Source organism: Gossypium hirsutum, chromosome D11 (assembly GCF_007990345.1).
Source record: "Gossypium hirsutum isolate 1008001.06 chromosome D11, Gossypium_hirsutum_v2.1, whole genome shotgun sequence".
NCBI lineage: Eukaryota > Viridiplantae > Streptophyta > Magnoliopsida > Malvales > Malvaceae > Gossypium > Gossypium hirsutum.
Window position 1 is genome coordinate 63,283,307 of NC_053447.1, and position 23,141 is coordinate 63,306,447.

The 23,141-nt window shown below is 34.3% G+C and overlaps 4 protein-coding genes across 8 annotated transcripts; 2 read left to right on the forward strand and 2 right to left on the reverse strand.

Annotated features, from left to right (window-relative positions):
* The first annotated feature begins 5,347 nt into the window (after positions 1-5,347).
* LOC107939876 (dirigent protein 22) lies at positions 5,348-6,152 on the forward strand. The gene has a single exon (XM_041104801.1). It carries the CDS (start codon positions 5,432-5,434, stop codon positions 5,990-5,992), a length of 561 nt encoding a protein of 186 aa, XP_040960735.1. The 5' UTR covers positions 5,348-5,431; the 3' UTR covers positions 5,993-6,152.
* A 4,319-nt stretch (positions 6,153-10,471) lies between these two features.
* Positions 10,472-12,230, reverse strand: LOC107939859 (protein translation factor SUI1 homolog 2). Its single transcript, XM_016873241.2, has 5 exons — positions 11,950-12,230; positions 11,271-11,351; positions 10,974-11,179; positions 10,827-10,880; positions 10,472-10,741 (listed from the first exon to the last, which is right to left on the reverse strand). Exons 2-5 carry the CDS (start codon positions 11,305-11,307, stop codon positions 10,697-10,699), a joined length of 342 nt encoding a protein of 113 aa, XP_016728730.1. The 5' UTR covers positions 11,308-11,351; positions 11,950-12,230; the 3' UTR covers positions 10,472-10,696.
* A 443-nt stretch (positions 12,231-12,673) lies between these two features.
* On the forward strand, positions 12,674-14,008 carry LOC121223399 (uncharacterized). Of its 4 annotated transcripts, none has more exons than XR_005920736.1 (4): positions 12,674-12,934; positions 13,123-13,382; positions 13,479-13,562; positions 13,645-14,008. XR_005920736.1 is itself a non-coding variant. In XM_041104802.1 (3 exons), the coding sequence occupies exons 1-3, from the start codon at positions 13,110-13,112 to the stop codon at positions 13,735-13,737; spliced, it is 450 nt and encodes a 149-aa protein (XP_040960736.1). In that variant the 5' UTR covers positions 12,943-13,109; the 3' UTR covers positions 13,738-14,008. The 4 variants fall into 4 exon arrangements, 1 of the variants encoding a protein (XP_040960736.1); XR_005920737.1 differs by having other exon boundaries at positions 12,686-12,934; positions 13,123-13,350; XR_005920735.1 differs by having other exon boundaries at positions 12,699-12,934; positions 13,123-13,562.
* Positions 14,009-20,759: 6,751 nt separating this feature from the next.
* Positions 20,760-22,393, reverse strand: LOC121223400 (protein translation factor SUI1 homolog 2). Of its 2 annotated transcripts, XM_041104803.1 has the most exons (6): positions 22,037-22,393; positions 21,837-21,946; positions 21,587-21,742; positions 21,304-21,506; positions 21,159-21,212; positions 20,760-20,979 (listed from the first exon to the last, which is right to left on the reverse strand). In XM_041104803.1, exons 3-6 carry the CDS (start codon positions 21,621-21,623, stop codon positions 20,938-20,940), a joined length of 336 nt encoding a protein of 111 aa, XP_040960737.1. In that variant the 5' UTR covers positions 21,624-21,742; positions 21,837-21,946; positions 22,037-22,393; the 3' UTR covers positions 20,760-20,937. The 2 variants fall into 2 exon arrangements, with proteins under 2 accessions (XP_040960737.1, XP_040960738.1); XM_041104804.1 differs by lacking the exon at positions 21,837-21,946.
* Between the last annotated feature and the right edge of the window lie 748 nt (positions 22,394-23,141).

A 23,141-nucleotide genomic window follows, 5' to 3' on the forward strand; every position in this document is an offset into this window, starting at 1 on the left:
ATTGGAGTGAATTCAGTAATTAATTTTCGTATTCTATAGGCCCATTAAAGGGGTAGATGCTGATCACGAGTTTTAAAGTTGTTTTATAACCAAGGCGATGATCGAATTCTCAATCACTAGTTAAGATAAGAGAAGCCCGTGGTTGACATAATAATAAATTTAATCTCAAATGTTTATTTATTTTGTTACTTTAGTTTTTTTTTTCTTTTTTATCACTTTAAATCTTACACTTCAAAATTTTGTCAAATTATTTTTGTTTTACATAAAAGCTTATTAGAAAGTTATAAACTACAAAAATAATCACTTATGGTTTTTTTTGTTATATTTTGATCACTCAACTCATTTTTTTATTTAGCCATTTAACTTTTTAAAATTAAATATTTAGTCACTCTACCGTTATTTGCCGTTAGATATTAAATATATTAGTCACTCTCTTGTTAGTTTCCAGTATTTATCACGTTCTATCAATTTGACCCTAAATATATAAAAAAAATCAACAATTTTAGTTTTCAATGTTTATAAAATTTTTCATTTTAGTTCAAATTCTAAAAAATTTAATAAATTTAACCCTCAACATTTACAAAATTTGTCAATTTAGTTGTAATTCTAAAAATTTCAAAAAAAAAAAAGAAGAAGAAAGAATAACTTAGTATGATTTTTCAACCAAATAATATGTATTCGGACCAAAAATATTTTCAAAAACAATTAGAAATTGAAATTTCAATATTCTGAAATTATAGACTTCATGATCGTTTGGCTTACTTAAAGCCATTCAAACTCAAAATTTACTTGGTATTTTGGCAGTTTAAAAACAATAATTTAAAGAATAGATGTAATAATAAAATTTAGAAACTCGTTTCATCAAATTTGTTTACCAAAAGCTTTATTTTCAAAAGCCAAAACATAATAATTTATCAAACTACCCAGATATATTGGGTTAACAGTTTCAAGTAGCCTACTTGGGGGCTTCATATTTTTTAACACAGAAGTCATATAACTAAGATGACAATACCAAATGATATTAAAAACGGAAAACATCTAAATTTCAAAACAAATGAACATGAATGGATAGAATTCTAATGTGTCAAAATTGGTTACTTGAAACTGTTAAAACTCATAAGATAGGAACCACAAAAATTATTTTCTCCTAAATTACCCGATCAAAATAGACGCCGTCCCAAAAATGTCACTAGAACCTCACCGAAAAGTCATCGGAATTCAATAACGATTAAACTAGCCCAAAAAATCATGGATTTTATAGGAAAAATAGATTAAAAAAATCTAAACCAAAACTCACATTAATTGCTAAAATTAATGATCAATTTGTCCTTCCTCTACCTTTCTTCCTCCTAGTTAGTTTCCCAGAAATCGTTAAATCCTCCGTCCAAAAAAAAAAACCCAAAGTGAATCTCTCTTTTTCTATTCTTTTATAAAAACTATATAACAAACATTAAAATGGGGCTTGGAAGAAAAACATGGGTTATAAGATCACATAATTAATTGGACTTTTAAATAAAATGTCCATTTAAAAGTTGTGAGTGTCTATTATGGGTGTTGACACCATTTTTTGATGAAAAACGGGGTCGACTTGGGTTTTAAAAAAGGGAACGAAAATGGGAGTCGCCACCAATCTTTTTTGATGAGGTGTGATCGGGTCACCTCGAAAAGTGGTTGTTTTTAATAAACGATTTAATTTTTATTAAAACAACGCTTTTGGTCTACGAAATTCAGAAAAACGGGTTCGGTAGTCGGTTACGCACGAGGAAGGATTAGCACCCTCGATACGCCCAAAATTGGTACCTAGTTGATTACTTAATGTCTTAATGTCGAAAATTGAAAACCTTGAAGAATTTTAAAAATACGATCCTTTTATTAAAACGTTAAAAATTTTCAGGAAAAATGGGATATTTCACGTTATTCGAGAAAGAGAATTATATTCAGTAAGTTAGGACACAATGTCTCGAATTCCCGATACGCGAATGAAAAAATGCTTATTAAAAAATATTTAACTATCTTGGATTAAAAAATAGATCGCGACCAGTAAGTTAGGACACGATCTTTTAATCTCGAGATCATTTAAAATTTGAGTTTAAAAAGATTCGTGCATTTAGATTTATCGTGAAAATCAAAACCCAGTAAGTTAGGGTACGACATTCTCAAATCTAAACACGAGATTTTGCTTATTCAAAAATTGTAATTTATGCATTGAAATAAATTAATCTAACATGAAATAATAAAACACGATGTTAATACTCATAACAAGATGATATTGAATACAATAGTGCAAAATAATACGAACAATTGCAACGAAAAAGATAAATACAAAGTATGAATAAATAACACACGAAATAGCAATGTATACAAGCAAATAAAATTAAAGCATTCATTCAAGTCAATAACGGAAATGAAATAAATAACTAAATGAATACGAATATAAAAAAGTAAAATGATATATGTGTGTACATAAAATTATGAGAATGTAAAAAATATATGTACGTATACATATTTTAAAATTATCAAATATAAAAATATGTGTAATGATGTATATATATGTATATGTGTATGTATAAAAAAATGGAATGTCTAAAATATAAGAGTGTGTGTATACATGTATTCGTGAGAAAAAAATGGAAAGTATATAGATATACATATATGGATATATAAAAAGTGTTTGTGTATTTATATCAAATAAGTTGAAATATATATATATATACGTATATATGTAAGCAATTGTATAGTAATAATAATATTGGTAATAATACTAATAATAATAGCATGAATATAATGCTAAAAATAATAAAAATAATGAGCAAGGTAATAAAATTGCTAAAAATTGAGACTAAATCAAAATAAAAACAAATATGCTGGGCAAATTCGAAATAAAATAAAAAGGACGAAAGGGACTAAAATGCGACACGCGCGAAAAGAGGGGGACCAAAACTGAAAATAAACAAAAAGCCCCAAAACGCAGCGTCGAAATGGATCATATTGTAACAAAAATGAAATTACGGGGCTAAAATAAAAAATAAAAGAAGATAGTGAAGATGGGCCGAATTGAAGCGCGCTGCAGAGTCGGAGGGCTAGACGCGAAATTATCCCCCTTTTAGAAAACGCGCGGATCCTCCCCTCGGGTCGGGTCACCGCGTGGGTCAGGGGTTTCAAAACGGCGCTGTTTAGCATTTAGTATAAATACAAAAAAACCTTAAAAAAAACAGATTCAAATCCTTCTTTTAAAAAAATAAAAAAAATCAGAGAGCTTTGGAGCTCTCTCTCAAATCCTCAAATCTGACCGCCTCCGGTCATCGGGCCGACGTCCGTCGGCCACCGCACACGGTGGTTGGAGGCACAAAATGGGCCATTTTTGGTCCCCTTTGGAGCCGGTCGTCTCTCGGACATGGATTCGAGGCCGAATCCCATGAGATGAGCACCGTACCCGAGAAAAACGAAGGGAGACCGTTCGTTTCCTCTCCGTCCGGCACGGCGCAGGTAAGGCCTCTTCTCCTCGTCTCTTTTTTATTTTCGTTACAAATGAGTAAAAATAATAAATAAAAATAAAATAAAATAAGAAGAATGCAAGAACAGAGAAAGAAAATGGAGTCAACCTTTTTTGTTTTTTTATTTCAGTTGTTGTTGTTGTTACAAAGATCATATTTTTTTGCTTTTATATCTCATCTATTTCTATATTTCTATTATTTGTTGCTGCTTTTTGCGTGTCTGCTCTGTTTTTGCAGGTGTTGATGAAGCTAGGCACGGTGGGTGGCGATGGGACAAGGCAAACGGCAGAGGGATGGGTGTGGCACTAGGCTTGGCTAGGGTTTCATTTTTCTGAAACCCTAGTTGGCGTTTTTTTTGGGAAATTGGGCTCCGAATTTGGGCCTCGGGTTTGGGTTGTAATTGGGCTTGTGGGTTGGTGTTATTTTGCTGGTAGGGCCTGGGCAAATTTGGGCTTCTACAATGGGTATGCATCCGATAAGGATATAGTTGGATTTTTTTCAAATTTTTCAATATTTTTGGAGGTCATACTGTCATATTTATGTATCGGACATATTTGTTGGACACCGATAGTTGAAGAGAAATGAAGAATCTGAGCAACATAGGAATAAACAAAAAGAAATTGTATGTATTCCTTTCAAGACCATATGAAGAAGGTAAAAGCAATAGAAGCTGAGACAGGAATGCTTTCAAAATTTCTCTATTCCAAGCTTAACCTTAAGTAGCATGGGATTCAGCCATGGAATATGTATATAACAGAAAATTCAAGTTTGTGCAGCTAACATGGAAAATGTGAGAGAAACGCAAAGAAAGCTGCTGTGTCATGATTATTATATAGATTAGTAAAGTTGGAGGCCTTTGCTTGTGATGGAAGCAAGCATGGTATATGTATATGAATATGAAAACCACATTCTAAAATCAATGAAAGCCCTTCTCAGAAACAGAAAGTAGAAAAGCATATAAATTATTACCAAAATGAAGACTTTGAATCCAAGTCCCTGCAGCTTAAAGTAATTGTAGTTGTTTTGTTTCTAGCATATAATGATTTAACTATCACTAGACTCACTTAAACACTATATATTATATATAATACAATGTTGAAGATCAAATAATTGGTTAATTAAGATCAAAGTGCATCATTATTTGCTTTTTTATCACCTTTTTTTATGCTTCTTCTTAATTAGGGAAAAAGATTAATTCAGTCCCTCTCAATTTCAAAATTGAGCAATTGGTCTTCTTAAAAAATTTGGAATAATTTAGCCCTTGTCAATTTCGAAAGTGAGCAGCTAAGGACAATTCATCATGGGTTCCATCAATTGTACATAATTTTGATGGGTATAGTAACAAATTTAGCCTTTAATGTTTACATATTTTTCCATTTCGGCACTAATTCTAAAAAAATTCAACAAATTCAGCCTCAGCATTTACACATTTACACAAATTGTGCGGGACAAATTTGATAAATTAAGACAACAGCTCAAATGTGTAAACTTTGAGGGCTAAATTTATTATTATACTAATCAAAATCATGTACAATTGATGGAGAATATTAACATTGTGGTTAATTATCCTTAGTTGCTTACCTTCGAAATTGACGGGATCAAATTGCTTTGATTTTTCAAGAGGGACCAATTTGCTCAATTTTGGAATTGAAAGGGACTGGAGAGATCTTTTTACCAATTAATTGTTGCTTGCTTCAATAAACGGCTACCACAATAATGATGATCATTGCTCGCATTTGTTCCTCTGGATTCATGTAAATGAACTGTCAAGGCCGGCAACAAGTAATCATTTCTTCACAAAAACAATAAGAAAACAAAATTAGAAACAAAGGAGACAAATTTAACTATATTTTACATATTATATCTTCATTTCCTTACCCTATAAATGCCCTGGTTGGGAAATTCATCTTGCATTTCAGCTGAGATTTTAAACAGAAATGGCTTCCTTCGCTGCTCAAACTCTCTTCATATTGTTCTTCACCCTCTTCTCAGCATTCTTCATTAAAATCAATGGAGAGTTCTCGAGGCAATCCATTAACATGTCCACAAAACGCATGGAGAAAATCACCCGTCTGCATTTTTACTTCCATGATATTGTAGATGGAAAACACCCTACAGCCATGCAAATTATCAGGCTACCAAACAAGACAGCTACATCATTTGGTACCACTTTCATGGTGGATGATCCATTGACAGAGAAGCCTAAGCCTACTTCAAAACTTGTGGGAAGAGCTCAAGGGATTTATGCTTTCGCTTCTCAAAGTGATTTTGGGTTGCTTATGGTCATGAATTTTGCTTTCTCAGAGGGAATCTACAATGGAAGTGCAATCAGCATTCTTGGCCGGAATGCAGTCCTTGATGCCGTGAGGGAAATGCCGATTGTCGGAGGTAGCGGAATTTTTCGGTTCGCTCGTGGTTATGCTTTGGCAAAGACAGTTTGGCTTAATAAGAATGGGGATGCCATAGTTGAATATAATGTGACTGTTTTTCACTTGTGAACAATTGGTACATGCATGCATGTGATGTAATTCGATTATGTATGCATTGGTTGGTTTTCTTCTTGCTTTAGATTGTTTCTCCTATTGACTAAAAAAGACAATTGATGTTATTGTCATTTATACTTTTTGTGAGGATGAATATGAGAAACTTGGGATTGAAAGAGATATTAACCTCAACTTTTCATTCGAACACATGACTATGAACAGAGTTTGTTGTATGATGGGACATTGTATTCACATTCAGGAGAATTGGTTATCGTGGTTTCTGGTGTAGAACTACGGTAATCTTTGCATGGTGGGCTCAACTTATGTTGATCCAAGGTTGGTTCGCCTGATAGGAACAAGACATAAGAGTAGTAAGTAGTTTAGAAATAGTAGCCATGTTGGATCTCTCAATCCAAACACAACATTGATTGGAGAAGGAACATTTCTTCACCGCATGTTGAGTTTAAAAACAGCCAAGAATCAAAAACAACTAAAATTTGTGTTGAAAGATGAAAAACAGAAGCAAAAATCCGGATGTTGAAGGAGAAAAGAAGTTGACTTATCTCATTACTTCATTACGCAAAATAACATGTACGTATATAGTTCTATTACATTGGAAGAAAATAAATCTTGGTTGTACAAGTAACCAAACTGTAAAATCAGCTTAATGATAACCTAAAACCTACTAAAACTGCTAAGTACATGGCTGAACCTCAGCCAATCAAAAAGTTACAATCAAATCAAACATATGTCACATGTTACAAAAGTTAAATGACCGAAATACACCATGGACATTAGCATGCTGCTGCATTGTGGCTTGGACGCTTGCATGCTGCTGAAATGTTGCCAACTTTCAACACCGCATTTATCCTCCAAGGAAGATGGATATAACATATCAGGGGTCCTTGATTATGATCTGGTTATATTCACCTAAATCAAATCCACTATAATCCACACGTCAAAGAATTCTTCCGTGAAAAACAGCTCCATCACAACCAGGTTTCCAGAATTTCTAGCTTGACACTCAATGTCTTCATCCCTCGAATCATCGTCATTGACAAAAATGCAGCATAAAGCAACTCCCATCCATTGACTATCATTGTGAACATTGTGAGGAAGTTGTACCTTGATTGAAGAGTCAACTGCTTGGTGACTAAACCATTCTGGGATTACACTTCCAGTTACCATAACATCAAACTTTAGTCTTACTTTTGTAAATACCTGCAAAAGAAAACTCAGGTTGTTTAGTAACAAACACCATAAATAATCTAGTATTGGATTTTGTGATGGAGACAAGAGATACTAACCAACCTTAAATGCATTGATGTTCTCAGCCAATTTGCAGCAGTGAATACCACTAATACTAGCCCAATACACTGCATTGCATACTTTTGATGGATATGCAACTGCTTCAAGTGAAGCACAACCTTAAGATATTTAAGCTTGGAAAGTCGACTAATTGACGAAGGTAAGGTGATGAAATTGTTACCACTAAGACTAACATTTGTCACGCCTAAGATATGCTGTTGCAACAAAATTTCATTTCAAACTTTATAGAATTCTCTTGTTACCTGAGTGTTTCTTTCTACCAACAGTTTCTTCGGTTAGTAGCTCTGCTCGACAAATCTTTAAAATTCTCCAAGGATGAAATTGTAGCTTCATGTCTTTCTGGAAACGTAATCAAAATCTCTTCAACAATTTGTTGAATAGGATCCATTTCTTTGGTAGTTGCTGTTGTTAGTCTTTTGATTACTCAGGAAACATAAAGAAGAACAAGAAAAAGGTTAAAAAGACTAACAACAGCAAAAACCAAAAAAATCGATCCTATCCGACTTGTGCAGCAGCTGAGCAATACCCGGAGGGGCAACTGTTTGTTGCAGCATGTTTTGCAAGCAGAAGCACCTTTGAGAGTTGGCTGGTGGATAGTGGTTGTACAAACAACATGACAAATGATCAAGAATTGGAAACCGTCAGTATCTTCTAGTGAAAGGCAAAAGAATAGTAGCCATGGAAAACCAAAACGGTAAATGGTTTAAAGCTCATTTTTTACGTTGTATTTGTCCCTGAGTATTGGACAATTGGTTGAGAAGGGGAAGATGAGTGAGTTGCCACAACAAGAGAGCGATACAGTGCCCTGGCACAAACGGCTTGAGCATTTCCATCATAGTGATGTGCTCTATATGAAAAAGAACCAAATTGTTGTTGGACTTCCTCACTTAGAAAAAAAGCATCCTGTGTATATAGTCTGCCGATATACGAAGCAAACAAGACTCCTTTTTCCAAAAGAATCAACTTGGAAGGCAACAAAAAAGCTACTGTTGGTCTATACAGATATTAGTGGACCTCAACAGACACCGTCCTTGAAAGGGACTGCAAGTACTGATCATCAGCTCACTGCACTATACACTCCAAGGCAAAATGGGATCGTAGAGAGAACAAAACATAACACTAATGGAGATGACAAGATGTCTTTTGCAAGAGAAACGTCGCTAAAGATTTTCTGGGTTGAAGCTGTAAATATAGCAGTATTTCTGCTAAACAGGTTACCAACAAAAGCATTGAAGAAGCACACATCATTTGAAACTTGTTTTGGAGAAGGAACATTTCTTCACCGCATTTATCCTCCAAGGAAGATGGATATAACATATCAGGGGTCCTTGATTATGATCTTGTTATATTCATCTAAATCAAATCCACTATAATCCACACGTCGAAGAATTCTTCCTTGAAAAACAGCTCCATCCCAACCAGGTTTCCTGAATTTCTAGCTTGACACTCAATGTCTTCATCCCTCGAATCATTGTCATTGACGAAAATGCAGCATAAAGCAACTCCCATCCATTGACTATCATTATGAATATTGTGAGGAAGTTGTACCTTGATTGAAGAGTCAACTGCTTGGTGACTAAACCATTCCGGGATTTCACTTCCAGGTACCATAACATCAAACTTTAGTCTTACTTTTTTAAATACCTGCAAAAGAATACTCAGGTTGTTTAGTAACTAACACCATCAATAATCTAGTATCGGATTTTGTGATGCAGACAAGCGATACTAACCAACCTTAAGTGCATTGATGTTCTCAGCCAATTTGTAGCAGTGAATACCACTAATACTTGCCCAATACACTGCATTGCATACTTTTGATGGATATGCAACTGCTTCAAGTGAAGCACAACCTTAAGATATTTAAGCTCGGAAAGTCGAGTAATTGACAAAGGTAAGGTGATGAAATTGTTACCACTAAGACTAACATTTGTCACGCCTAAGATATGCTGTTGCAACAAAATTTCATTTCAAACTTTATAGAATTCTCTTGTTACCTGAGTGTTTCTTTCTACCAACAGTTTCTTCAGTGTAGCTCTGCTCGACAAATCTTTAAAATTCTCCAAGGACGAAATTGTAGCTTCATGTCTTTCTGGAAACGTAATCAAAATCTCTTCAACAATTTGTTGAATAGGATCCATTTCTTTGGTAGTTGCTGTTGTTAGTCTTTTGATTACTCAGGAAACAGAAAGAAGAACAAGAAAAAGGTTAAAAAGACTAACAACAGCAAAAACCAAAAAAATCGATCCTATCCGACTAGTGCAGCAGCTGAGCAATACCCGGAGGGGCAACTGTTTGTTGCAGCATGTTTTGCAAGCAGAAGCACCTTTGAGAGTTGGCTGGTGGATAGTGGTTGTACAAACCGCATGATAAATGATCAAGAATTGGAAACCGTCAGTATCTTCTAGTGAAAGGCAAAAGAATAGTAGCCATGGAAAACCAAAATGGTAAATGGTTTAAAGTTCATTTTTATGTTTTATTTGTGCCTGAGTATTGGACAATTGGTTGAGATGGGGAAGGTGAGTGAGTTGCCACAACAAGAGAGCGATACAGTGCCCTGGCACAAACGGCTTGAGCATTTCCATCATAGTGATGTGCTCTATATGAAAATGAACCAAATTTTTGTTGGACTTCCTCACTTAGAAGAAGAGCTTCCTGTGTATATAGTCTGCCGATATAGTAAGCAAACAAGACTCCCTTTTCCAAAAGAATCAACTTGGAAGGCAACAAAAAAGCTACTGTTGGTCTATACAGATATTAGTGGACCTCAACAGACACCGTCCTTGAAAGGGAAGGCAAGTACTGATCATCAGCTCACTGCACTATACACTCCGTAGTTGACATCAAGTAAGCACAATTTTTGTTCATGATTAGGAACATTTTGTAAATACTTGAATTACGTGTGAGTTATGTGAGTGTTTTACAGTTCTCCAATAGAGGGGAACCGTTTGAAGGAGTGAGTTCATACTGAGAGAGGTGAGAGTAAAATTGGTCACTTTGTTGACCATTCTTTTATGTAATAATAAAAGAAGAGAAATCACTCTCAAACATCCATAACACCAAGTACTCAAATAATCTTGAAGCTTCTTCACATGTAATCAAATTAACCCTAAACTAAATGGCGAAAAATAATTCGATGTCTAAAACAACACTTGTTTTAACTGTGAATTATAAAGAACCAAACTTCCATAAATTTCATAATCATCCAACAATACAGCATCCAATGAACTGAAAAACACAATAAATAAGAGTTGCATTTGTTTTTTATTAAACCAACATAAAGAAGACATAACACTATATAGATTATACTCTAATCAAATTGTAATCAAGTTGTGTTTCCTGCTTCGACACGAGGCACAGGTGACTTAGCAGAAAACCATAAGCAGTTGCAATTTAGAAACCATGGATTTTGATGTTTTCCTTCTTCACAATGCCAGCCTGGTCGGAAAAACAAAGGCAACGAAGATTAGGATCTCGAACACTAAAACAGATTAGATGTTCATTAGAAAGCACTAACAATTACCTGAACAAGGAAGGTTGACACATTCTTGCGCTGGTCACCTTGCAGTTGAATAACCTAGATATAAAGAGCAACATAACATTCTTAACCACCAGTCACCAATAATGGATATCGATGAGGTTAACAATATCTAGGGGATTATACACATACCTGCCCTAATTCAGGGTCCTGGACGACAGTACCATTGCAGCAAAACTCCTTCTTGAGGTCTTTGAGTATCTTGTTGTAGCTGAATTCTTTCTTCAACCCTTGGACAGTCGTCAAGCTTTTCCTACCGTTGCGTTGCTGAATACGAATGTGCACATACTCCTTTGCACCAGCACCTGAGTCCTCAGCATTTGCATCAGCAAAGGGATCTAGCACAATAATTACATAAAACAAGTTAAACCCAAAAATGATGACAGATAGATAAATAGCATAAGTGAGGAAGTTAGGATCCAAGCATACCAAAGGCAGTAGGAATCTGGACGTCGAGATCAGACATGAAACTTAGTTGATCAAATAGGCTTAACAACCACAAGCTGAGACCTAAACATGTAACACGATACCCACATCAGATTCGGCTTCATATAATTATACCACCAAGAATAAGAATAGTTAATGGCAAATTCTATTATGATTTAAGGCAACCAATACAAAGATTATCAAAATTTTTCCATCAATAGATTGAAAAGAACAAACAAAAGCCTTAGAAACCCCTCAAAAGGAAAATTGAAACTAAATGTATATAATCATTATAAAATCAAAACCATAGGCTAATTCGAAAACAAGCATTATTTGTTAGCAAAAAGCCAATAACCCAGACTCGACTTAAGGTGCATCACCACTCCAAAGTAAGATTAAAGTCTAAGGTTCGAATTCCCTATCAATCTTCGACTTCCTCAAAGAAAACAACACAGTTAAATAAATAAATAATACACTCCAAAAAGAAATTAACTTTGAATCCTAAATTTTGTTCCTTTTATTCAAGCAGAAGCTTTTCCTAAACTGAAGTAATTATAAACAATTAGCACGGAAATTAAAAGAAAATTTGACGATATAAACAAAACCCAGAAACAAATGTTTTAGATCAACCGGATGACGATAAAAAGTTCATCTTTAACAAGAAAAATGGGGGAAAAGTTACCTGATCCGAGGTATTTAGGGCTTTCTTGAGAGAATTCAAGAAGATAAATAAGAAGAAAACCCTAAAGATCGGATAAAGCTTTTGGTTTGGGTGGAGATGGTATTAAAAGGAAAGGTTGAGAAATTATTTTATTAAAAAATATTTTGTTAGTTGGGGGCATTTACGCGAATTGAGGCAAAGCGATTACGGTATTGCAATTTGTACTCGCTAGAAAAAGCTTGGTGATGGTTTCATACGGACACGTGGCGATTGATGGGAAAGTGATGAAGGAGAGAGTCGTTGAGTCGGAGATGAACAATTTGTCAACGGAGGTTGAAAAGTGTTTTTCGAAAGACAAGGTTAGTTTAGAAAACGACGGCGCTTTGAGGTCTAAAGAAAGAGCACGTGGGATTATTGTCTTAATTAAATATATTTCTGAATAAGATTAAAACACGTTATAAGTAATTGCATTATTCACAAATTTAAAATTATTTTTTATATTTTATTTTCATAATTTTTTTTACTTTTCCATTTATTTTTATTACATTTTGAAATAAAAATATTTAATTAATAATAACGTAACTAAAAATATAACATTATAATGAATTCTATATATAAACATAAAATACAATAAATTTTTTTAAAATCAAACTGGGATATTATTATTGCAGTAAAACAAAACCAAACAAAGGAAAAAGCCTAACAGAGTCAAAGACCACCGACCCAAAAACCAACACCGAAGCCCAAACATCAAAAAGCCAGAAAAGAAAAATCTAGAAACATATTAAAAAAACAAAATAAATGCCTAGAAAACCCTAGTATATCATTAATGATCTGTCCTCAACTTTCTCTTTTCAATATTTCCTTTTGACTTGTCGGATCCAAAAGCCCGAGAGTATTGTGACCAAATCAAAGTAATGGGACCTCTCAACTCCCATTTCAAACCCTACTTTAATCAATTTGGTTCTCTTGGTCGTTGAACATATTTAAGAACACAACCCACCAGGTAAATCGTTTCTCTCTTTTTTAGACTCATCGTGGCTAGGTTATAGGCTAACTGATTAGCTGACCTGAGAGCAAAATGAAAAACTAATGATCGAAAACTTTCATTTTCCTTCTAAATGTTTTTGATGTAAGCGTTAATTTTTGGTTTATCCACTAATCTTGTTTTGTATTTGTTAATGATGGATCTAGAATCCCCTTCCATTATTACATCTGTTAAACCCAACTCGATCCCTGTAAGCACGACTTCGAAACAGGCGAGGGCTTCTATATCAAATGTCGTGCCAACTACCGTGTGCAAACGGGACTTAGAGACCAGAACTTCTCCTTTCGCATTTCGTACCACAATCCCTGAAGCCGACTTAAAACCTTGGCAGTTGAATGAGGCATCAAAATTGATTTTAATAATCTGCTCTTCAGGTGATTTCCAGTTCTCTTTCTCACCAACAAAGGTAGTCTTTTTATCTGTGAAACAACCAAGTTCACGAATGTAGTTTTTGGTGAAATTAGCTACTCTTATTCCTGAATGCGTTTTCCCTTCATGCAAGTTCCTATTTTTGTCTAACCAAATTGACCACAAGCTACAACCAAACAAGCGCCATTGGGACTCCCTGCAACTTCCAAATACCCAGGTAAGCCATTCAAAACAATCCGTCTGTTGCCATAGAATTATCCATTCAAAGTTTAAAATTTGCCATATTTCTACTGAAATAGGACATTCACCAAAAACATGCCATGAAGTCTCAATTCCCACCTTATATCAGGGGCAGTTGTTGCTTTGAGTCAATCTTTTGGCATATAAGTTGACCATCGTGGGTATGAAACACTCTCCATATCATTATCTTAATTTTATTAGGCAGTTGTAAATCCCACAATTGTTTGTAGAATTGTTTTGTTGTAATCTGTAAATCATTAAAATTAGGGGTAATGCTCTGAATCTATAATAGTTTATAAGCTTTTCTTACCGAGAACATACCTGAGGGCTCACCGCACCATATTACCATGTCAGCATGCTCATCCCTCACAAATGGAATCTGCAGGATTCTGTCCGTATCATTCATCTCAAAGGTATTGCGAATAATCTCCTCCTTCCAAACTTTATTAGCACTATCAATTAAACACGCAACAGTAGATAAGTTTGCATTGTTAATTCGATTATGTAATCTGTAATTTGTTGTCCTGGGCAACTACGCATCCTCGTAGATTAATATGCTTTCCCATATACAAACCCTTCAACCCAGATCGTCGTTAAGGAGATCTTTTGCCGCCAAAATACTTTTTCACATATACGATGGTGTGCACCCTAGCTATGCCTGTAAGAAACTGATAGAGGGATAGTATTTGGCTTTTAAAACCTGCGCTAATAATGAGTCAGGCTGATCAATAAGACACCATCATTGCTTAGCAAGTAAGGCCACATTAAATTTCGCTAAATTCCTAAAACCCAACCCACTGTTTAGTTTTAATTTGTACATTTTATCCCAGCTACACTAATGAATTCCTTTACGCTCATGCCCTTTTTGTCACCAATACCTAGCAATTATAGCTTCCATTTCTTCATATAAAGCTTTTGGTAAAAGAAAGAAAATCATAGAATAAGTAAGGATCTCTTGCAAAATTGATTTAATAAAGACTTTCTTACCCCCTTGTGACAAGAACCATAAACTCCATCTATTAATATTTAGCTGAATTCGATCCTTTGAACTTTGAAAGGATATTTTCTTTTTCTTACCTACCAAATTAGGGAGACCAAGATACTTCTCAACATCATTCGAGCTCCTCACCCCCAACAATCCCGTAACAAAATGTCTGTCAGCCTCCAAAGTATTGGTATTAAAAAATACTATAGATTTTTCAAAGTTCACACACTAGCCAGAACACAACTCATATGTATTCAGAATTCCCTTTATCTTTTGAGTTCCCAAGATAGTTGCCTCACCAAATAAAATGCAATCATTCACAAAGAGGAGATGAGAAATCTGTGGGCCTCTCTTGCTTACTTTGGCCTCTTTAATCTCCCTCCTCAATGTCGAACACATAAGGGATGAAAGTCCTTCACTGCAAATCAAAAAAGGAGTAGAGCAGATCCCCTTGACGAAGCCCTATGATTAGTTTAAAACGTTCTCCTTTGCCCCATTTAAGATGATCGAATGGAAGACCGAAATAAGACACTTCATAACGAAATCCACCCAAGATTGCACAAAACCCATTCGCTCCATCATTAGCTTTAAGAAATCCCATTCCACCCTATCATATGTTTTGCTTATTTCAAGCTTAAGTGCCATTTGTCCTTTTATTCCAATTCGTTTATTCTTTAATGTATGCATTATTTCACAGGCTACGAGTACATTATCAGTGATTAAACGTCCTAGTACAAAGGCACTCTGTGCACTATCAATGCATGCATCTAGAACATGCTGAAATCTATTAGCCACCACTTTTGCTATCACCTTATAAAGAACATTGTATAGACTAATGGGTCTAAAATTTGTCATTTTCGTAGGATGTGAGGTTTTGGGTATCAACACAATGTTAGTGACATTTACGAGCTCCAAATCTCTACCCTTGTTTAAGATTTCCAAACAGAAACAAGTTACCTCTGTACCTACAATGTACCAACACTTCTAAAAGAAAATTGCTGGAAAGTTGTCATCATCGGGAGCTTTTGTAAGGCCCATTCCTTTCAATGGTACCCAAATATCTTCAGCAGTGCACTTCATTGTAAGTTGCAAATTTGCTTCCTCAGAAATGCAATGCTCAATTCTTTGCAAGATTGATTCCATATTGCTCACCCATCCAGTTGTAAACAACTCATGAAAAAAGCAATTGGCTATATTCTCCATCTCTTCCACGTCATTGACTTCTTCCCCATCCTTGTTCCACAAGCTTCTTATAGTATTAGATCTATTACGTTGAGTAGCATAATTATGAAAAAAATGTGTTTTTATCCTCCAATTTAAGCCAATTAGCACGCGTTCTTTGCTCCTAATAGACCTCATCTTTATCAATTTCCAAATTGATATGTAACTTTGTGTCAATTATTTCGGTCAAATTTTCATCGTTCCTATCTTCTTCTAACAAACTTTCCAATTTTATGCTTAGATCTTTTTTTAGCCCCACCCTTCTTTTACAAATTTTAATCGCCCATTGAATCAATCCATGTATTAAGCTTTCTAGTTTACCCATTACCGTCCCCGAAGATGATCCCTAAATATCATTAACCGACCTCTCAAATGTTTCTTCTAATAGCCACCATGCCTTAAACGGAAAGGGAGCCTTCTTTATCTCCCTATGCCCTTACTCTGTATGAATGAGCAAAGGATAATGATCCAAATGTGGGTTGGGTAAGTGTTGAATACAAGTATGTGGGAAAATTGAAAACCATTATGTGTTTGCAACCCCCTTTCTAGCATTTCCCATATGTTTGTTTCTAGTAAATTTCCTCTTTCCCATGTGAACCACAACCCAGAGAATCCTATATCCAAGAGTCGACACTCGTCAAGAACTGTTCAAAAAGCCTCGATTCTTTTCTTATCTTTTGGCACCCCTCCCTTCTTTTTAAATGAGTACAATATTTCATTAAAATCCCCACAAACTAGCCAATGATGAGTTTGAGTCCTTCTCAATTTTTGAAGTAAATTTCAAGAACTACATATTTTAGTAACAATATGATACGAGCCAAGGGGTTATTTTTCCTAGTAGTCCAATCACTCGAAGCAAGGCACGACAATTAAAATCAAAGATCAATGATTTTGTCCAAGACTTTGTTGCTACAAATTTAATTCATCATGTTCGTGACGTTGACAAATACGGGAATGCAATTCACTGGACCAATCTTGGAATAGTGAAAGCCCATAAATTGGTGGATTAATCTTTTATGTATCTTATTATTATTTACTTAATTCTCATTGGTTGGGACACATCACTTATGAGTTTTAAGTAATTTTATTGGTTAGGTTATTATTTATTTATTTTCTTAGATAATTTTAAAGAGTTTTATTAGGGTTCAATTACTCTTGTATTTTTCCTATAAATAGGCTTGCTTTTTACACATTGAGGGGGATAAAAAAAGAGTTTGTTTTCTTCTAAATTTGTGTGAGGCAAATTTTTGAGAGTAGAGTGATTCTTCTCTTGCTATTTAGTTTGAAGTTTGTTACTTTCGAGGGTATGTCGGAGTACAAATATTCAAATTTCTTTCCCGTTCATCGGTGTTTCTAGAGGTTCTTCTTTTAGGAGTTTCGTAGGGAGCCGCTCAATCATTGGCCTTTTTGGTTACAAGTTAACCAAGGGTTCTATAGGGTAAATTTATCTTTTTTTTCTTTTTTATTATTATTATTTAACTAATTTTATTTATTCTCGTTTTTATTTATTCTTGTGTCATGTTTCTCTTGTGTTTTTTTTTAACTTTTTTTTGCGCTTTTTGCTTTTTTTTTAAGAATAAGAGGAGAAAAAAATTGACGAAACCGATGAAAAGTGTTTTTGGTATTTTGACTCGTTTCGGATATGATTTTAGCTTCAAAAATAACACTGAATGGCCTGAAACTGATACCAACTGATGCGGAATCCCGGATCTAGACACAAAAGAAGCACAAATTAGAAATAAAAACGAGAATAAATAAAATTAGTTAAATAATAATAAGAAAAAAAAGAATAGATTTGCCCTATGGAACCCTTGGTTAACTTGTAACCAAAAACGCCAATGATTGAGCGGCTCCCTATGAAATCCCTAGAAGAAGAACCTCTAGAAACACCGATGAACGGGAAAGAAATTTGAATATTTGTACTCCGACATACCCTCGAAAGTAACAAACTCTAAATTAAATAGCAAGAGAAGAATCACTCTACTCTCAAAAATTTGCCTCACACAAATTTGGAAGAAAAACTCTTTTTTTTATCCCCCTCAATGTGTAGAAAGCAAGCCTATTTATAGGCAAAATACAAGAGTAATTGAACCCTAATAAAACTCTTTAAAATTATCTAAGAAAATAATAACCTAACCAATAAAATTACTTAAAACTTATAAGTGATGTGTCCCAACCAATGAGAATTAAGTAAATAATAATATACATAAAAGATTAATTCACCAATTTATGGGTTTTCACTATTCCAAGATTGGTCCAGTGAATTGCATTCTCGTATTTGTCAACGTCACGAACATGATGAATTAAATTTGTAGCAACAAAGTCTTGGACAAAAGCATTCATCTTTGATTTTAATTGTCGTGCCTTGCTTCGAGTGATTGGACCACTAGGAAAAACAACCCATTGAGTGTCACCTTCTTGGCTCGTATCACAATAGGTGCCCCATAAAACCCCGTGAAGTGACATTCTCTATCAACTTAATTTTCCTTAACCAGAGCATCAATATAATTTTTAGAATAGCTAGTAATTGTAACAAGAACACCTTCATGCCAATGAAAGCCCACCCCGCGAACCTTCTACCTCAACATTAAACCCATCAGTAAATCCACAACTTCTCCTAACCCTCTCCATACGTCTGCTATCAACCTTCGTCTCCATAAAGAATACAATTTGAGGATTATGTTACTTTAGCGTGAATCGAAGCCTTCTTATTGCCCGAGGACTCCCCAATCCACGGCCATTCCAACTTATGGTTTTCATTGAATTCGGTTGGCTTGCTTATGGGCAACCGTCAGTCCTATTTGAGAAAAAACAACCATTTGTTCTTGAATGATCTTCTGAAACTGGTAATCAAGACCATCGTCATCAAATCTTATGATTATCCTCACTAACAGAAGAGTTCTCAAATTCATCCTTTGTAACTAAAAAACCCTTCTTCTTACTTGTCACGATTTCCATTTGGACATAATCAATCTACATAGTCCTTTCCAATCTCTTTCAGCTCATTTTTTTAGGCTTTTCAATTTTTTCTATTGTTGCTACATCCACCCTATTTACATTCTTATCTTTCCCCCGAGACTGCATAATCCCCAAATTTCATACATGAAAATCAACATTTTTAGATTCAATTTTTGTAGGACAACATTGACTAGATGCCCTAATTTCCTTAAAATTACGGAACAAATCTGCAGGTTGCAGATCTGTCAAAAAATACACCTTATACAGAATCTCTTTCCCATGATGAATCGCTATCGGCATCTTATTACGAGTGGTGTCTTTTTTATATTTGACCTCCGATGTATCCACCCCTTCATTCTCCCCAATATATAAGCATTACTTCATGAAATTTTTTACTGAAAAACCAAACTGCAGAATCTCTTTACCGACTAAATTAGATTCAACTTTTAGCGCCAATGAGTAAGGGAAGTCCTCTTCCAACTTCTCTTCCCCCAGATTTGGGATCTCAATACAATCTTTCACAGCATGACCCACACGACCACAACTAAAGTAAAAATTCGATAGGTTTTCATACTTAAAAAGGAAGCCAAACTTTCTCTTGATTGCCAGATGTAATAAAAATTCCCCTCTATAACGGTTTTTGGACATTGGACATCTAGCTGGACTTTTAATCGACAAACATCATTTTTTATCTCCGATCGCATTACTCCTCCAAAAGTGGAACCTATGGCATGTATCAAATCTTTCTTTTCACACTATGGCGATCAAGGACCAATTTTAAGCCAGAACGGTGAGAAAACCAATTTAATATCTCTCCTTTATGTCGCCTCCTTCTATTTATCAAATATAATCAATTGTCTTCTGAATAGCTACAGTCTCCCATCCATGATCGTCTTCAAGTCATCCTCATCCTCAAATGAGATCTGAAACAGGTTTTGCCTGACCACTTGGATCTCAAATTTTCTCCTAGTCTTCCATATACTCTTCAATTGTGCACGAAAACTATCTGAGTTATATTATTTTCTCATCTACACAGAGCATAATAACGACAAATTACCATTTGGTACAACCAAAGAATTCTTCACCGTTAATTGTACCAGATCTTCTGCTAAGAGGGAGATTTCATCCCCTGCCATACTGGGAAAAAGTCACCACCCTACTCCAACCCAACCATAGCAAGTACTATTTCTCTAGGACACTAAGAGATAGTACTCTTGACCTTTTAGACACACCAATTTTAGGGTTAGACAAAATACAATTATTTTTACATATACAAGACAAGACACGTATTTAGGAGCGAGCGTGCAATCAAATTGAGTGAAAAAATTTAGAATTAATTGAGTTAACAAGTCCTGTTTTATCATCCTAACTCGATTTGAATTTTTTTCGAATCAAATCAAGTAAAATAAAATTCGAATTAAGTCTAATCAAGTAAAATTGTTCGAGCTAAATTAAAAAATTAAACATGTTAAATTAAAATCTTATTGCAATGTAATTGATACCATGTTAGAGTTGTGAAACCATACCTATTTGAAAGTTTTTTCAAAGCATAATGGTAATAATAAATACCTTAATATGATAAACTAGAATCGTTAATTAATTTAAGTCCCAAAGTTATTATTCTAAAAAAGATTTAATTTTTTTACTTTTTTTATATATCTTTTTGAATTTTTTAAAAATATGATTTTTATAATTTTTATAAATATTTTGAATTATTTTGTAATTTTTATTGAGAGAGGCCAATTTGCTCATTTTCAAACTTGATAGAGACTAAAAGAGTATTTACACCAATCTGTTATTCGAATTATTCCAGTTATTCGAATTTTAAAATTTAACTTGAATTTGAATTACTTATTTGAGTTGACTCGAATAAGTCGAATAACTCGATTTAATTAACTCGAAATTCAAAAAAAATTTAATTTTTCAAATCGTATCGAGTTCTGCTCACTCCTATACATATCTATATCTGACCTTATTTCAGAGCCAGGCTAGCATGTAATAGCAAAAACATGCTAGAAACAGAGGATAATAGTTCCATTGGCATTCAACATCACATAGGCCAAGAGTAGAACAATACATCAATCAAATCAACATGGGGATACTTATAGCAAAACAAGTTCATCAGTGGGTAAGATTTTCAGCTATTAAACGTAGAGGCTAGATTCCCAGAAAACTAGGAACCTGCAACTTAAAAACCATGGATTTTGATGTTGTCCTTCACAATACCAGCCTGTTCATAAAGAACATACAAAATTAAGAACTTGTACAACCTGACCGAGACCAGAGAGCGAGTGTCAACACATGTATGTTCAATAGAATCATATTCGCACAGCATATCTACATTTATGTCGGACGCATATACCAGCTTTAAGAATATATATAAGAAAACCAAATGATAATGACAATAACCTGAACAAGAAAAGTGGAGACGTTCTTCCTTTGATCACCTTGAAGTTGAATAACCTACACATAAACCGAGTACAAAATAAACTTAAAAATGAAGAACAAAGACAGTGGTGGCGAAGGTGACTTTATTAGGAGGTTAGACGTGCACCTGCCCTAACTCAGGGTCCTGGACAACAGTGCCATTGCAACAGAACTCCTTGAGGTCCTTGAGAATTTTGTTATAGCTAAATTCTTTCTTCAACCCTTGGACAGTAGTCAAGCTTTTCCTACCATTCCGTTGTTGGATACGAATGTACACGTACTCCTTGGTACCAGCACCAGAGTCCTCAGCATTTGCATCAGCAAACGGATCTAGCGTAAAACCGCAAAGCATATGAGTTCATTTTCCATGGGTGATCCAATTTAATCGATAAGAAAGGTGCAATGCTTACCAAAGGCAGTAGGAATTTGGATGTCAAGATCAGACATGAAACTTAGCTGACGGAAAGGTCAAATCTTGATCAGATATTTCGTATACTAGATCAATTCAGTTCGGAACTTCCTACCTTTCAAGCAAAATCATTTTCTGCAAACACTAACCGGTCACCCTGGGGGTAACATAGCAAATAAATTTCATCAAAAACACAAATTTAGTATTCTTGGTAAAAAAAAAAAAGATGAGAAAGCACCATAAAACCATACATAGATTTCAGCAGTTACAAGCATAAGCCACGAACTCATATCGGAATTTTAGCAAAAGGGAAACTCGTTATACTGATCTGATCTAAGGAGGGGGCACACGTGATTTGGTCCTAAAAAGAATTCGAGCATAAGCCCTAAATTATATCAAAATAAAAACAATTGTTTTGGGAGAAAATCATAAAGAAGCGGTTAATACGTACCTGATCTGAATATTAGGGTTTCGAATAACTAAGAATCTGATTATGAAATTTAGAAATCCTAAAGGTGATGATCGAAGTCTGAGCTGATTCTCTTTTTCTCTACCTGAGTTCTGACTTTTGGGTTTTGGGGGGGGGGGAGAGAGAAAATGATTTATCTGTCAGTTTTTCTGGATTAGGCCAGGTTCAGTAAGTGAGTCGGCAATGTGGGGGGTATCTTAACCGATGATCAGTTTGATCCACACATGTACGATGATTAAGGCGAGTTTGATTGTTTGTGTAGAGAATGAGTTAGTTTGGAAGTGAGAGAGAGGGTAGAATTGTCCGTACAAAGATAGATTAGACTACAAAAACAACACCGTCTTAGTTTTTCTCTGAAATGGCACGTGCCTTTTTCTAACTCCTATGATGCCTTCCAAAATCTAAAATCGTTGGTTTTTCATTTACGTTATTTTGTTTGAATTTTAAATATTTAAATTCGATTTTTTATTATATGTAAGTTTTATTTATATTTATCTCGATTTAAATTTCATTATATATGATTCTTATTCAGAGTTTTTCGATCTAAATAAATCACTTTTCAAATAAAATAATACAATAATTATTAAATTTATTTCTAATCTCTCTATTATTTAAATATAAGATTATGCCATGATATTTTAAATTTGATAAAGTTTGCATCATTTTAAATGATCATTAATTAATTTAAACAATTAATACTATTAATTATTTTTTAATTCGATAATTTTTTTAAAATATTCATTCAACTCGTTATGTTAAAATTAATTTTTAAATATAATTTTTTTTTTAAAAAATCATGTCAATTTTTTAAACCAAAATAATTAGTAATATTAACTATTTGATCTAACTAAGATTAAAATAAAATAAAGGATGAATTTATTTCAAAATTAAAGTATAATAATTAACTCTCAATTTTGATTAAATATTAAAATCATAATTAAATTTATATTTTTTTTATTCCAGGTTTAAAACTACCCATGAGCCTTAAATAATAACATAACACTTCAACACTCAAAGCTCCTCTACCATTAAAAACAATACCAGTTAATACTCAATAACCGCCAACCATTTAGTAGAGAACCAACAA

Bases quoted from the DNA above. Each gene is read 5' to 3' on its own strand.
- LOC107939859 (XM_016873241.2), bottom strand. From the start codon at position 11,307: ATGTCTGATCTCGACGTCCAGATTCCTACTGCCTTTG. The intron at 10,881-10,973 runs GTATGTGTATAA...CTTTATATCTAG, and splicing joins AGGACCCTGAATTAGGGCAG to GTTATTCAACTGCAAGGTGA. The intron at 10,742-10,826 runs GTAATTGTTAGT...TTTTCCGACCAG, and splicing joins TGTCAACCTTCCTTGTTCAG to GCTGGCATTGTGAAGAAGGA.
- LOC107939876 (XM_041104801.1), top strand. From the start codon at position 5,432: ATGGCTTCCTTCGCTGCTCAAACTCTCTTCATATTGTTCTTCACCCTC.
- LOC121223400 (XM_041104804.1), bottom strand. From the start codon at position 21,623: ATGTCTGATCTTGACATCCAAATTCCTACTGCCTTTG. The intron at 21,507-21,586 runs GTAAGCATTGCA...GTTTTACGCTAG, and splicing joins CCAAATTCCTACTGCCTTTG to ATCCGTTTGCTGATGCAAAT. The intron at 20,980-21,158 runs GTTATTGTCATT...CTTTATGAACAG, and splicing joins TCTCCACTTTTCTTGTTCAG to GCTGGTATTGTGAAGGACAA.
- LOC121223399 (XM_041104802.1), top strand. From the start codon at position 13,110: ATGATGGATCTAGAATCCCCTTCCATTATTACATCTGTTAAACCCAAC. The intron at 13,383-13,478 runs GTAGTCTTTTTA...CCTTCATGCAAG, and splicing joins TCTCTTTCTCACCAACAAAG to TTCCTATTTTTGTCTAACCA. The intron at 13,563-13,644 runs GTAAGCCATTCA...CTACTGAAATAG, and splicing joins TGCAACTTCCAAATACCCAG to GACATTCACCAAAAACATGC.